The sequence below is a fragment of the Sminthopsis crassicaudata genome, chromosome 3 (assembly GCF_048593235.1).
Source record: "Sminthopsis crassicaudata isolate SCR6 chromosome 3, ASM4859323v1, whole genome shotgun sequence".
NCBI lineage: Eukaryota > Metazoa > Chordata > Mammalia > Dasyuromorphia > Dasyuridae > Sminthopsis > Sminthopsis crassicaudata.
In genome coordinates, this window is record NC_133619.1 from 365,265,451 (window position 1) to 365,281,434 (window position 15,984).

General features: G+C 32.9%; 1 protein-coding gene across 9 annotated transcripts in view; it reads left to right on the top strand.

The window, feature by feature from the left end:
• The window catches only part of C3H2orf76 (chromosome 3 C2orf76 homolog), an 83,342-nt gene that overhangs the window by 62,828 nt on the left and 4,530 nt on the right, over positions 1-15,984 (top strand). For 4 of the 9 annotated variants that reach the window (XM_074301827.1, XM_074301832.1, XM_074301835.1 and 1 more), the window contains one exon: positions 4,570-5,482. In XM_074301827.1, the coding sequence (XP_074157928.1) occupies positions 4,570-4,646 (77 nt within the window). In that variant the 3' untranslated portion in view covers positions 4,647-5,482. Of the gene's footprint in view, positions 1-4,569; positions 5,483-6,029; positions 10,049-15,984 lie in introns of those variants that run through there. The other 5 variants (XM_074301828.1, XM_074301833.1, XM_074301830.1 and 2 more) reach the window with 2 other exon arrangements.

Below are 15,984 nucleotides of genomic sequence, written 5' to 3' on the forward strand. Positions count from 1 at the left end.
ACAGAGATGTTTAAAAATCCTTGAAGCTCATTATTTTAAAAAAGTATTTGGGAGGCTTATTCAGCCCCTTTTTTCTTAAGTTTAGGTGTGTAAAAAAGGTTGAAAGAAAATTCTAAGTCATCAGTGCCCATTCCTTTTCTTGCTTTATCTTAGAGTAGAGCTGTCACTCTGTGTTTGACATCACAGCTAGTTGCCATGGAAATGATAGCAATGTTACAAATTTATCATTATGACTTTTCTGCAGGGTCTATGAAAGGCAAAGAAGAGCTGTGAGAGAGGGAAAAAATACTTATTGAAGATTGACTTTCAGGGCAAAATTTTCTAATTTATACTCTGGCCTTTTATCTGCACTGCAGAACCCAATTGCATATTCTATACTTGACATCAGTAGTGTTTGAATGTGGATTGAGTATTTAAAACACACACACACACACACACACACACACACACACACACACACACACACACACACACACACACACACACACATCCTGACTTTGTGGTTGCATGAAAATAGACCAGGAATTGTTATTTATGATTTAAAGAATGTTTGCGTGGTGTCTCGGTTTTTTAACACTGAAATGTAAAACCACTTAAAGTTTATTCAGTTACATTTTACTTCCATTATTCTGTGTTCTCGCAAGTGATTAGCTCTATTGATTTTCTCTGTAATTTGATAAAGAAATTATAGCACTTTCACTTCAGTTAGGACCTGATATTGCATTAGAAATATTTTAAAACAAGATATTATAGGCTAAACTGAAAGATTTTTAAAATTTTTTTGGGGGGAAGGGAGTTCACTTTGAGCTATATTTCTATAATATAATGATTCCAAAACTCCCATGTTGTATGCTTTCATTTTGAATGCCATTTCAGTCTTCTACTCATTACCAGAACCTTTTTTCATCCTAAAAATCTTATTACTTATGTATCTAATAAGATAGTTATGCATTGTTCCTATATTCATGATGAAAATCATACTTAATTTGTGTTCATAAAGGATTATCTTGTCTTTTCCCTCTAATATATTTAGGTAGTTATTTCTCACCTTAATACTAATATAACCACATACTCAGTTAAGTAAGATGTTAGGATTGGGGAATTTGCAAATATTCATAAATTCACAAAAACATGTAAGAGAACTGTCATAGATTGTGCTTCCTCTGTCCATTCAATATTTGTCTAGTATAGTAAATGTTAAAATTGAGGTTTTGATCATGCTTTTTATTTATTTTCATATTTTGGATCAAGGACTGAACTCTGTAGTTGGTGTCTATTTAATTTAGGTTAATGATCTACCTAGGACTGAGCTTTTTTGTTAACAAACTTTGAGGGACTTGTACATTTGAATTTTGTGAGATCAGATGTGTATTTGCTTTGGGTTGAGATTCCTTTCTTTTTTTCTGAAAGTACGGTATAAAAATCTTAGCCCACATTGTGGTTGCCTTTACTCAATAGTTCCTTTTTCATTTCCTATGCCCCATAAACAACACCTTTTAAGTTTCTTCCTGGATATCAATGGTGTTTGAATCTAGTATCCCATAAAATTTTCACATAGAGCTAGGTACAGAGTATGTCTTCAATGAATTCTTATTGTTTAGTTGATTAATTGACAGAAAAGTTGACTTAAGTAGCCTGTTTACATTTGATTTTTAAAAAAACTAATCTAAAAATTGTTCCCAGAAGTATTTTTAAATATTAAGAAAAATATGTGTATCATTTGGAAATAGTATTGTGAATAATTTATTTTAGGTCCATTAGTTTGGATATCCTGATTTCAGTTCAGCTAATTAAACTTGAAAGTCATTGTTATAATATTCTGTAAGTGGATTTGGGGGTTCTTCCTTTCTTGGTTTTATTTGATAGTAAGACGAGGGGAAGAGCTGGCAATGTATTTATTGGATTTTAGATTGCACATTCATTTCAGATTCACGTGCCGTGGGCTTGTGCACCTCAGTGCACTTCAGCCTACAGCACATTTAATTTAAAATCGGATGCCCTCGGGGACCATCACACTAGTAGGCTTCTCACAGTTCTTTTAGGAGCCACTTTTAAAGGTACTAAGAAATTAGAATTCAAGGAATTATGGTAGAAAGGATAAGGATAGTTTGGGAGTAGGTTTTAAAGGGGAATATATATATACATATATGTATATAATGAGTAAATTTCTAGAATATGTATAGGAATTCACGTTAATTTATTATGATTATGTAAATTTTTTAAGTTTAATTCTCTTGTCAGTTGAGGACCATATTATTCTAAATTTTAAATAATTGCTCTTTTGGCTTTTGAAATGTTTTTTGGTTGGGTTTACTGAGGGGGGTGTAAATCTCCACCTCTCGCACTAAATAATAAAAATTCGTGTCCAAAATTTTTCAAGCTAAAAAAATTGTCATAGAGAAAAAATTGTCTTGAAGCTTGGAAGCTTGTGAAAAGCTTGTCTATTACTCTAATATGTTAAATGGAAGCACCTAAAAACAGGAATATCTACCCTTTTCCCCAAGATAACTCTGATTTGATATCTTAGAAAGGACTTAAATACTTAAATAAACAGTGGGGTTATTTATCAGTTATTTAGATCTGAGAGAGAAGCTATATGGCAGAACATCATACTATTTCCATATATTAACTCAATCTACACCTGTAATTGATGGTGAAAATATGAGGTCTTTGCCCCTGGAAGGGTCTGCAGGGTAACATTAACCACCATAAAAGAAATGTGTAGTGCTAGTCAACAAATTTATTAAATGGATTGCTATGATCAAAGTTATATTTATAAAATGTTACATGTGATAATACTCTATTGTATTAGTAAAAACTTGCTTTATGATAATTAACAAGGCAAAATCTCTAGTCTTTTTTCCATTATAAGTTTAATTAGAATCACTTGCAAATTATATATAAGCTAACCCTTTGGGCATGTCTGGGGAAGGGAAAAGTCCTAAATGCTTTTTATGCTTTTGAGATTAGTTTTGAAATATTTTATTTTCTTTTAATATTAAATTTCTTTAAATAGGTAAAGGTCATCTTTTTCAACATTTTTCTCATGCTAAGTATGAACTCTTTTGGAATTATTTCATTATAAGCCATAACCCATTTTAAATTAGGAATATTTTCTATGAGTTCAGCCTGTCTCCAATATACTTTCATTGATTTCTGAGTTCTATCTGCAGTCCACCCACAGACCCAGTGTGACTTGATCTTTGCAATCTGATTTTTAGCTACTCTGATTAAATTTCATTCCTGGGATGTTATTTTTAAAAAATCAAATGAAATTACTTATCAATATTTTTAATGATAAATTCTAAGGCACTAAAATCACATATTTTGAGACCAAAGTGCTAACTCTCCTTAAGGATTCTATTTAATAATTACTGTTACTATTTTAGTATTTATTGGTAGAGTTTTGTATGTCTTTTTTAGAGTAGGAGATATATGTTAATAAAGCACTCAATATTCATTACAAATAATCTTGTCTGTTTTCTAGTCAAGATTCTGAAAACCTTCTTGCCCTTTCTGTATAACCAAGAAGACTGTATTAACTTCTGCCTTAATTTAAAAAGAGATTGTGAAACTTGTTGGCTCCACACCTTAAAGAATTGCATGTTTAATAATTGTGAAGGCTTTCCATCAGATTTGTCTCAGTTCTGAATTAATAATGTTGCTGACTTATTGTTTTAGAAGAAGTCCTTGACCTGTTAGGTTGAAAGAATTGTGACTGCTCTGAACCTTTGTGGGTCCTGTAGCTGTGCCATATCCCCTGTGAATAATTAGAGGTATTTGAAGGTATTGCTGTAGAAGCCAATTTGTGTCTTTCACTTTGCATATTGTTGAAGCCTCATGAATTAATCATAAGCAGGGCAAAAAATTAACTTCTTCAGACACATATTTTGATGGGTCATGAGGGAGAATGTAAAGTGATCTGTAAAATATTCTACTGATCCTCTAAGTATTAAATTATTATACCTACAGGCTAATTTGGGGGGGAAGAAGAAAGGCTTTTTCCCCCCCTTCTCACTCAGTAGTGAACTTGAAAAATCAAGGTCCGTTATATCCTAGAACTATAAGGAAAATGATGAACTGGTGATTTTCTGAAAAACATCCATATTGCCTTATGTCTCTTGTTTGAACTAGTTTGGGTGATTTTTTTTTCTTTTTATTCATTTTTTTAATGTTTATAAACTAAAAATTATTTTAAACAAATAACTTATTCTCTGTTGTGCTTTAAGATTTATAAAATTTGTGATAACAATTTTACAAAGCAGTTTTTATTATCTTCATTTTATAAAAAAGGAAACAACTTCTGAGAGATTAAGTGGCTTGCCCATTCTCATATAACTAGTAAATAACTGATGCAGGATTTGAATCTAGCTCCAGTGCTCTATCATCATCTGCTTCTTCAACCAAAACATTTTTTTTTTTTTTTTGCGTTATGTTTAGCAAAATATATACTTGTTAAGGGCCCTTGAAACTAAAATTTTGAGTTAGTATATCTATATTCTAGTTTTAGGTTTAAACTTAACTCTTCATTAAATTTTTTCAAAATTGTTTTTTCTTTTTTGTTTTCAGCCAATGAAACTGAAATTGCATTCTTCTGTGAAGAAGATTATAAGAACTACAAAGCTAATCCTGTTTCATCCTGGTGAAGATGTCTGGGAACTTGTTTTTTGCATACCTATTGTAAGCTCTTTGTTTTGCTTAGTAAAGGGTTGTGGGTTTTTTTTTTTTTTTTTTTTTTTTTTAACTGATAAATAAATCCTAAAAGATTAATCCATACTGAATTACAATTTCTTTTCATAGTCTGCCATTTGTATCCAAACTCTGTAGTGATATCTGCCTTTACATGTCCCCTCCTTTTTCCCTTTTGTGTTTTATCATCTAGGCACTGCAAATTAATGTCACATTTCTTTTTAGGATTAAAAAAAATCGAGAGTTTAAAAAAGTAATAGAAACCAAAAGGCAAGTGTAATATGCCTAATATTAGCATGCATTGTTCCACTGTTCGATTTCCCTATAATTTTTACTATTAACATTTTCTTAAAACCTTAAAATTTCTGGTGATTAGCTAATATTATATTGTTCTTGATAGAATTTATAAAAAGTCTTTCATTTTGTCTTTTATCCATAGTTTCTAATTGGAGTTATCTATGATTTTATTTTTCCACCTAAAGAGTTGAAGGCCTAGTGTGATCATTTCATTCATTTTTTAGTTTGTTGAGTGTATAATACACAAACACAAGGGAAAATAAACATTACATATTCCAGAGAGATTTTGTGATGTCTAAGGGTCATGCATTTTCCTTTTTAAAAATACATTAGTCAGCATAAACAGTATGGCTGGATTTCTGATGACTTGAGGAGTAAAACACAATGGAACCAAATTCACATCTTTGGGGGAGAACTGGTGTCTGTATTGGGTAGAGAAATTTTTTTTTTTTTTTTTTTTTAATAAAGTTCGTCTTTGAAGATAAAATCTTTCAGACTATAGCAGCTTTTTCATTCAAGATCATCAACTCAATAAGCTCCTCCTGTGTGCCAGGGAACTGTTCTGGTTGCTGGAGCAACAAAGACAAAAAAGAAATGTTCCTACCTCCTAGATGCTTCTTTTCTTTTGGGGCAAACAACATGTATTGATGAAAATTCATACAAAATAAATACAGGGTAAATATATCAGGCTGTTTCTTCTGAAAGAAACTGGAAAGTGAGGTTATCAGGAAAACCCTTATGGGGAGATCGTGCTTTAGTTGAACTTTGAAGGAAGCTCAGGATTCTCAGTGATGAAAAGGGGAATGTGTTCCAGGCTTAGGGACAGTGTATGCAAAAACATGGAGATTAGAGATGGAATGTGAGGAACAAGATCACAAATTAAGCTGGAATGTAGAGAGTATAAAGAAGGGAATGTATTTTGTACCTGGAAGAGTAAGTTGAAACCTACAGGGGCATTTATATATGATCATAAAGGCAATGTGGGGCTTGAATTTACTGAGGGGGAAAGGGGATCAGACTCATGCTTGTGGCTCTTTTTACAGTGAAGTGATTCAGGCCAGTTCTAATAGACTTGTGATGGAGAGAGCCATCTGCACCCAAAGAGAGGACTGTGGGATGTGAGTGTGGATCACAACATAGTATTTTCACCTTTTTTGTTGTTCGCTTTTTGTTTTCTTTCTCATTTTTTCCTTTTTGATCTGATTTTCCTTATTTTGCTTGTACAACATGATAATTGTGGAAATACGTATAAAAGAATTGCACGTGTTTAACATATATTTGATTATTTGCTGTCAAAGGGAGAGAGGATGGGAGGAAGAAAGAAAATTTGGAACATAAGGTTTTGCAAAGGTGAATGTTGAAAAACTATGCATATATTTTGAAAATAAAAAAAACTTTAAAAAAAATTAAAGAAGCCCAAAACATCAAAATAGTAATCATAAAAAGGATTATCTTATTACTGGATTATGAAGGATGGGTAGAAAGAGGAGAAACTAAATGTAGGAAGACGAGTTAGGAAAGTCATAATAGTTTATGTGACAATTGATGAAGGAATGGGTTTTGGGGAAAAAGTTATTGAGTTCCCTATTAGATATGTCATGTTTGAGAGGGATGCAAGAAATCCAGTTGAAAGTGTCTAAAAGGTTTTGTTTTTGTTTTTGTTTTTAATGGAACTAAAGCTCAAGTATATATAGATTTGGAATTCATCTGAATAGAGATGATTAAATAATGCATAAGAATTGATGAGGTCACCCAGAGAGAACGTACAGAAAGAAGAGGACTCTGGATAAAATGTTAGTGAAGGATCATGACATAAATGAGACTGAAGTAAAGGAGGCCTGAAATGTGCCATCAAACAAGTGTTGCAAGCAAGAACTAAGAATAAACAGGGTCAAGAAAAGCCAGAGAAGAGAGTGTATCCAAGAGGAGAGAAAATGGTCAAGCAGAATTTATTGCTGAAGGTCAAAAAGGATAAAGATGGGAAAAAAGTCATTAGATTTCAAAATTGAGATCACTGATAACTTTGGAGGGGGGGGGGGGGAACATTTTTCCAGTAGAAAACCAACAGAATAGTAGTTAAAAAGAGACTTAGTTCAAAAACTAATGGTCCCTGTGTGATGTCAAGCTCATAATTGCTCTTTGAAGCCACAGGCAAATACATTTGTTCTATTTTGACTTCAATATCAAGGTCCGACTCCCAAATCCTGCCCCTAATCATTTAAACTCTCATTAAGCAACCCACAAAAACTACAAATAACAAAAGTTGCCAATCAATGAGGGTATTTTCACAACTAAAATTCTCTATACCAATGAAATCATGGGTCTGCACTAGAAACCAAACTTTGCATCACAACATGTTTTTTTTGATATTGTTGCTTTGTTAATCATCATGGGACACCTTAAAATACTGAACTCTCAGTGTATTTCAAATATATTCTTTTAATTATGAAAATTTGAGTTATGTAGATTTCAGAAACAATTTTGTTAAGTGAGTTGTCTCATATAGCTACTAACAGAAGTAACTTATAAAAAAGGTGTGTGTATATGTGTATAATAAATATTTTAAAAATTGTTTTCTCCTAATATATCTCCTTCCTTCCTTCCCTCCAAATTGGGGGGAGGGGGAGGAGGAAAAACTGAATCTTTGAAAGAATGATTCTTTTTCAGGTACACGTTTGATGAAGTAATCTTTGGGGTCTTTTACAGCTTTTAGATCCTCTGCTTTTGTGAAATTATCATTAAGGCAAAGTTCTAGATTTATCATTTGGTCTCTTTATGATAAAATAGTCCAGCGTATGGCAAAATAGTTGATTACACTATCATGCTGTTGGGACTCAGGAACCAAAAAATGTTGGGGTTCCAGAGCAACATTGCGAGGTGTCTCAAAAGAATTTGCAGGCTCAGACCCATCTCCAAGTCAGGGAGCAAAGTTTATTATAATTGTAACACCAATTAAAGCAGGCTAAGTTCCAAAAGAAGATAGCAAAGAACCAGGAACAAAAAAGATAAATTTATAGGGAAAAGTAGTGAAACCAGGTGCTTCATGTCACTGGTATGCTAGTTTTATGGCTTATAGGTGGAGTTGAGGAGTGAGCTGATTCTGACCTTGTGCAAAGATACAGTACACATAATTCTCTGGGCAGGGGTGAGGGCGGCTTCCAGTGGTGTTTTTTGGCCTGAAACATCACTAGGTCTAGTGGTGGGCATCCAATTTTGTTCTGCACCTGGGTTAACCCTCATTATTATTGCCTTAGAAACTGACCAACAGGCTGTTATCTGACAGCCAGGAATATTTGTGGCCTTAGCATTGTGGTTATATAGAATAAATTGGGGCAGGATAGTGTAAGAGGAGAAATACATTTTTTCCAACTATATCATTCCCAAGACCTAGTGGCTTTAGAGTTATTGCTACATTTTCCCTGGGAGCTACACTACATCAATGCCTCCTTACCATCTTATACCTTGTGTTTTTGTAATCCTTCTCAGTAGTCTTTAGCATGCTACCCTTAAACTATCACTTTTTCCCCCCTATTCATTTTCACCCAAATGTTCTTCACCCATTCTTCTGGATATCATCCAATGTTTATTTCTTGGTATATGGTGCTGCTCCATTTCTCCTTTTGTCCATTCTATTTCTTTTGAATTTTTTTTATCTGTACATTTTATGTCCCTCAGAGAAAATCTTCAGTCCCGAAGACAAAAATCCTTTTTCATTTTTAATCATTGTATCTCTTGCACCTAGGATTTATTCCTTGCAAAGCACCTACGTTGTGCATAATAGGCACTCAATTAGTTGAATGGAGTCAAATAATATGAGGTGATATTAAATACAAAAAGCAGTGGTTATTTATCTTTTTAAAATTACCAATTTTTTTTTTCTTTAAGTCAACCTTCTACCAACATCATTTATTCAGCAAGCATTTATTAAGTGCCAGAATATGCCTGAAACTGTCTGGTGCTGGGATCATTACAAAAACAAAAAACCCCAAAATAACCCCTACCCTAGGGAGTTTACAATGCATTCTTGGCAATCCTAACTTAAACAAACAAAAAAACCAATAATTTTAAAACTGAGATATTTGTGTGACAATGGACAAATAAATGCACACTGCACTTTTTTCAATCTTTCCTTATTTGTGAATGAAAAAAATACCTGAAATACACAAGGAAATATACCCTCTGCAAATGCACTATGCAAGCCTTGAAGATACTATAAATTATCATATTGATGGGTAAAGAAAGAAGGCATGAAACTGATGACTCAACATATTTCAGAAGTTATAGTGCTTGGGAATGGTAATTTCAGAGAACAGGATTATAGAGAAGATATTATCTCTCCCCCATCTCACCCCAAATAGACTGTTAATTTATTTTAGAAAATAGTGGAATATTTTAACAGTGAGCACTGGTGGATATTGTTTTAATCATCTAGATAACAGTAATTTTAGAAGACAGATCTATATTCACAATTTAGACTAATATATTACTATTAGAAAATATACCTCTGTTTCATTACATGGTTAGGAAAGCACAACTCTACCCAGATTCATATCCAACTTTCATAATCACCTACTATGTTAAACCTAGTACACTGTACTCTTCAGCTTAAACTCCCTTCAATGCATAACTTTCTTTCCCTTTCTGTCAATAGGAAGTTTATTATATATGCTAAGTGATAATTCAGTGGCACCTGCAGGATGCTTCTAATTTTCTCTTTTATTTTTTGCCTCTGAATTTTCAAGAATTACTACAGTAACTGGTACACAATGAATGCTCAGTAAATACTAAATTACTCACTAATTGAAATATGCAGATAATTTTGGTTCTGAAATGATCTCTAGATCTTTGATCAGCTTATGGTATTGTGTATTGGATTCATGAATTGCACTGGCAACATGTCAATGGTGGCTTAGAATCTAATTTTCTATAGAACAATGATCCAATTGTGCATATGACCTAGCTTCTTTAACTGTGAGTTGTGACCCCACATAAGGTCTCATAATAATATGGGGGTCATGAAATTATGATTTATTATTAAAAATGTTTGATTTGCCTATCTCTTTTACATACCTATATATATATATATATATATATATATATATATATATATATATATATATATATATATATATATACAGGGCCATGTAAAAATTTCTGTGGCAAAAAGGGGTTGCAAGTGGAAAAAGTTTAAGAAAACTTGGCATATGATATTTGATGAGTTTTATAAAAAGAATCACTCACAAGTGTTAAGAAGATCAATATGAAAAAGAGGTTCATTTCCTGTTCTAGCTAATGCAGAGCAGGTCTACATTGAAGCAAATAGAAAAAAATTAATATCTCTGAGTTGTTGAAGTGAGTTTTTGTTCTTAGAATAGTTTCTAGCATATAGATGTCCATATCACAAGTTGAGTGTGCTCTTGCATCTAAAGAACCTCAATACCTTAATAAACGATCTTTTCAATAACCAGTGTTCAGTTAAGAATGAGATATTAGTACCAAAGGTCCTCTGTCTGAATCAAGCTAAGACAAAGTCACATTTATGATGATTAGATTGTTCCACCTCCATTTCTCATTAAGGCCTGTTATTTTGAAACCTTTCATTTTTGCTATATTTTATTTAAGAAAGAACAAAGTCTTATTTGAGATTTGCCTTCCAATTTTAACAAAAACTTTTTTAAGATTAATTTTTATGGCAAAATCCATCCCTACAAAATGAATTCAGTGTGAATAGATTGAAAAATTTTCTGAGTAAGAAACAAGTCGTTACAGGTAAAGAGTCTAGCAGGGAGTATAGGAAAAAATTGATGATGATGAGAGAAACTAGATAAAGTGGGCAACAAATGAGTGGAAGCAGTTGGAAGAAAAGGCTGTTACCAGTGGAAAGGCAGAATCCAGAAGTTTGATAGACTAGATAATTGGTTCACAGATTGAATTATATTGAGTACAGAGATACTGGATCTGTGGTTCTGAATTCTGGTGTGTTTGCAATAGAATCGAGTGAATGAGATTTTTTTTTTTTTGATTCTTGTTAAAAGTTGGTTTTGAGTTTAGTTTCTACAGGCACCTGCATTTTCATGCAGCTGACACATTTTTGTTCTGCCATTCAGTTCCTTTGTATGCCTAGAGGCAATTCTGGTGCCTCCTCAGTGAGTACTTTTTTTTTTTTTTTTTTCTGTAGCTGGAAGAAAATGCTGTGGTAGTTATTAGCAATAGGCACAATAAGTGTCCTAGATTGTCTTTTGTTTCTGTTTGAAATGTCCCTGGAAAGCTAAAAGAGAGAGGGGAAAATTCAGCTGTTGTACAAATGATGATGTTCCTAACCCCATCCCTCCCTACTGTTAAAACAAGTTACTTGTTTTAAAAGTGACCTAGAAGTGAGCTTGTTCTGACATTAACATTAAATCACCTGAAAAAGGTGCACACCATTCAGTATGTTAAAGCTGTTTACCCTTTTCTGTTGCTTGTAGATAACAATATATGCTGTGCTGCTACTTAATATCATATTTGCAGTATTTTCATAATTGATGCTACTGTTATTAATGAGTTTTCTTGATATCCATAATGCTAGTTTCCTAGAAGCTCAAAAAAGCTTTGCAAAAATAACTGACTCATTATAACATTTGCATGACACACATGGCAAAAGATAGAAATTTTATTTTAATTGTTATTGGAAAACTTAGACTTCATACCAGAACATACTGTCCCAGAGCACACATGGAGTAGTAAGATGCAGGGCTCTTGCTATCATTTGGATACTATTCATATCCTTGTTTTTCAACCCTAACATCCACCACTGGAATGCTCATGAGACTCTTTTAAATACAGTAGTATCCTTTTCTCTAGGATATTTTATCACCTAATGTAATACTCTGCCTCACTTTTGACAAAATGTGTCCTTTAGTACTGACTGAGTTATGCCTTCTTTGCCTTCTATGCCTTTATATACCTTCTTTGGCCTTAGGCTTTCTGCAAATTATCACTAATTAATAATTGATTGGAAGCAATTAGGTAGTTCAGTGGATAGAGAACCTTGGACCTTAGTTCAAATCCTGCCTTAGACACTTACTAAGCTGTGTGAACCTGGGCAAATCACTTCTCTTCGCCCCATCCATTGGAGAAGGAAATGTCAAATCACAACAATATTTTTGCCCAGAAAACCTCATAGACTATGTTAGCCTGCTATAGTCTATGGGATTATGAATAGTCAGATCAGCTGAACAAGAAAGAATGATGTAGGCTTCTGAAGACTTTGTCAGAAAATTCTGGACACAAGCTGCTTCTAAAAGAGGAAATTTTATTATTTTATTATTTTTTTATTAATTTTTATAATTATAACATTTTCTTTGACAGTATATATTCATAGGTAATTTTTTTTTTAACAACATTATCTGTTGTACTCCCTTCTGTTCCAAATTTTTCCCCTCCTTCCCTCCACCCCCTCCCCTGGATGGCAGGCATTCCCATATATATTAAATATTTTATAGTATATCCTAGGTACAATATATATGTGCAGAACCGAATTTTGTTGTTGTTGTTGTTGCAAAGAAAGAATTGTATTCGGAAGCTAAAAATAATCTGGGAAGAGAAACAAAACAAAACAAAACAGTGCTCACAGTTTATACTCATTTCCCAGTGTTCCTTTTCTGGATGTAGCTGATTCTGTCCATCATTGATCAATTGGACTTGGATTAGCTCTTCTCTATGTTGAAGATATCCACTTCCATCAGAATGCATCAAGAGGAAAATTTTAAATGTCTTCTGGTTAGTCTTTAGGCAGCCAGATAGAGATATTTCCAAAATGTAAATTTTGAGGGCTGTTTTCCAGATACATGCTCAGCCTTTTAGTTTTGTATTATGTTATGGGTGGCATTGCAGAGTGAATATCCAAAAGAAAATAAGTTTCTTCCTAAAATCACTATCAAATGATTTCATTAAAAAGTAAAAAAAAAAAACAACAACAAGAACAGAAACAAACAAAAAAACCAACCTAGGTAAAATAACAAAAAAATGTAGTTAATATGGAAAGACACTAGAACATTTTACTTCTCTTTTGTGTTAATTACCACCAGGTGTCAGCATAGTCTGTTCCATAGGCATTTTGAGATTGGTCAAGAAAATATTGAATTGCTTGTAACTGGTAATGATTTATAGACAAGGTTGGTAAGTTTAATTTATAAGTTTAGCATTGGATTTTGTAAGGTGGTGTTTCCAAATTTCAAAGCTTCTAGCTTGTTAATAATTTTGGTTGTTGCATTGAAATGGAAAAGTGTTCTTATTAATAATATAACCTCTATTTCATCTTGATAATATAATGTGATGTCCAATATACTATTGCATTTGATGTCTGGCTTAATTTTGTCTACTTACGTATTCCAATTGATGCTTAAATCTTATTGCTGTTACTACTGCTGCTACACATATTGTTATATACAATTTATAAGATGTCACAATTGGAATTCTTTTAAAATTCTAATAATTGAATAAGATAAAAAAAATTAAGTAGATCACTTTCTGAAGATTTGAAGTACACTTTTGATTGTGTGCTACTTATTTCCTTTGTTTAGAAAATGCAAGATGCTTAATCATAGTATCTAGAATCAAATTCACCTTTTATTTTGATTGGTGTGAGGTGCTTGGAAGTATCCTTTTGGAAATGAAAAGATAGATTTTAAAGCAGTGTTCAGAGGTTTGAGTGTAAAAAAAAATTTCTATCTTATAAAAACTGGAATTATGTCATAAAGCCACTCTAAGCAACATTATACTGTCCTCTGTCTTTCTCAATAGATGAAGTTTTCTAAGTCCCCTTCCAGCTCTAAAACTTTGTGATTTTAATGCAGTGACATCCTAGATAATTTCAAATACCATTGTGTTTTTGTTTCTAGGTTGTTTTGTTTTGGTTTTTTTTTGATGATCTAGAAACAAAAATACAATAGTATTTGAAATTACAAAACTTTTGTATGACAGGTTTAAAAAAAAAAAAGTCTGCCACATGATTATATGATGACCATGGAGGCTTTCTTTTGGTTTCCTGGTCCTATCCTTGGGATATAAAAGAATTCATTTTTTAATGGCATGTAAGTGCCTACAGTGAAATTTTAAAACAAAATGAAATGTCTCCAACCTCAGGGAGCTTATGTTCTATTGAGGAGAGAAGAACTATATATAGCTCCGTACACATGTTAGGAAATAAAGAAAACAATGAAAAGATCAGAAAAGTTGTTCAAGAAATATTTGAGGAAAGGGAAAGCAATACTTATATTTGCCAAGGCTGGTTTCAGGGAAAAAGTGATTAGTCTTTGAAGGAATATAGGCAATTTGAAAGGCAGAAATGAGGCAAGCAGATATATTCTAGGCATCAGGAATGTCATTTGTGGATGCATTGCAATGGGAGATGGACCATCACTTTGGGGGAACATCTTGGTTCAGCAGTATTTGTGAAAGAAAATAATATGAAATAAGATAGGCAGAAAGGCAGATTGAAGCCAGATAATAGAGCCCAAAGGCTAGGCTAATTTAACAATTCAGTTCAGTTGAACATTTATTAAGCAGCTACTTTGGGCAAGGCACCATATTAGGTTTGATAAAGAATTGAAAGATTTTCCTTCAAGAAGTATACATTTTATTGGCTAAACAAGAAAAAATTAAAATATACAAAATAAATTATTGATAGGGATAGAGCTTACAGGGCAGGCTTCTTGAAAAAGGTACTAATGAATTGAACTTTGAAGGAAGCTAGAGATTGAATCTCTGAGGCAGACGCAGAGAAGAGCATAGAGCAATATTTTTCCCATTGATTCTCGTAATATTCTTGAACTTTTGTTCCTTAGATTAATTTCATTATTATTTTTCCAACTCTATAAAGCAGGTTTTTTTTGTGATTTGATTGATATGCCACTGAATATGTAAATTAATTTATGTAGCATTGCAGTTTTTATTATATTGGCTCAGCCTATCCATGAGCAATTAATATTTCTCCAATATTAAATGTCTTTATTTGTGGGGAGATTGTTCTGATTGTATTTGTATAATTCTTGTGTGTCTTGGCCGGTAGACTGTCACCCATTTTTATATTTTCTGTAATTACTTTAAATGGAATTTTTCTATCTTATAGAGAAAATTTGAGAGGCAGAGATAAAGAGAAGTATAAACTAGGGATAGGGAATAGCCTTTGGAGAGACAAAGAGGATGGTGGTGAGAATGCCATAGCTAAAACATAAATAAAGAGGTCAGAGCTTTATGGAAAAGTGGGCTGAAGCCAGATTATTAAGGACGTTAGGAGCAAAGCAGACTAGATTATATTTTATTTTTGAGGTGATCACTAGAACTTTTTGAGGAGTGGAGTTTATGTTTAGAAAGATCATCTTGGAAGATGTATAGAGGAGATATTGTAGAAGAGAGAAATTGTTGCAGGGAATCCAATTAGGAAATTATTTCAGTAGTCCTTGTGGGAGAATATGAAGCTTAGATTATGGTGAAAGTGTAGAGAAAGGGAACAGATGTGAGATGTGAAGATAAGATCAAAAAAGTTTTGGGAACTAATGTGAAATGGAAGTTGATATTGTTGAAAAGTTGATATTGCCTGTAAAGTTGCAAATCTGGGTGACTGGAAGGATGATGTCATCAAATAGAAAAAGAAGGGCAAATCACTTAACCCCAATTGCCTCAGCAAAAAGAAAAAAGAAAGACATGAGGATTTGGGCATCATTTGTGTTTGGTACATTTTGCGTTTAAGATGTTAAGGTAATGTATAGTTGGGAATGTTCAATATGTAGCTGGTGACAAGAACTTAAGAAATTAATATTTTATCTTAGAGGCAATAGAGAGCCATGGAAGATTTTGGACAGGGTGTTTGACATATCAGATCTGTGGGTTAGGAAGATTTTTTGGCAGTTCTGTAGAGAATAGTTTGAAGACAACTAACTATTATAATAGGTTGTGTTGTGCTGAAGATAAAAATTAGGTTTTGGAGGAATGAAGGTGGATAAGAAAAGGAGATTA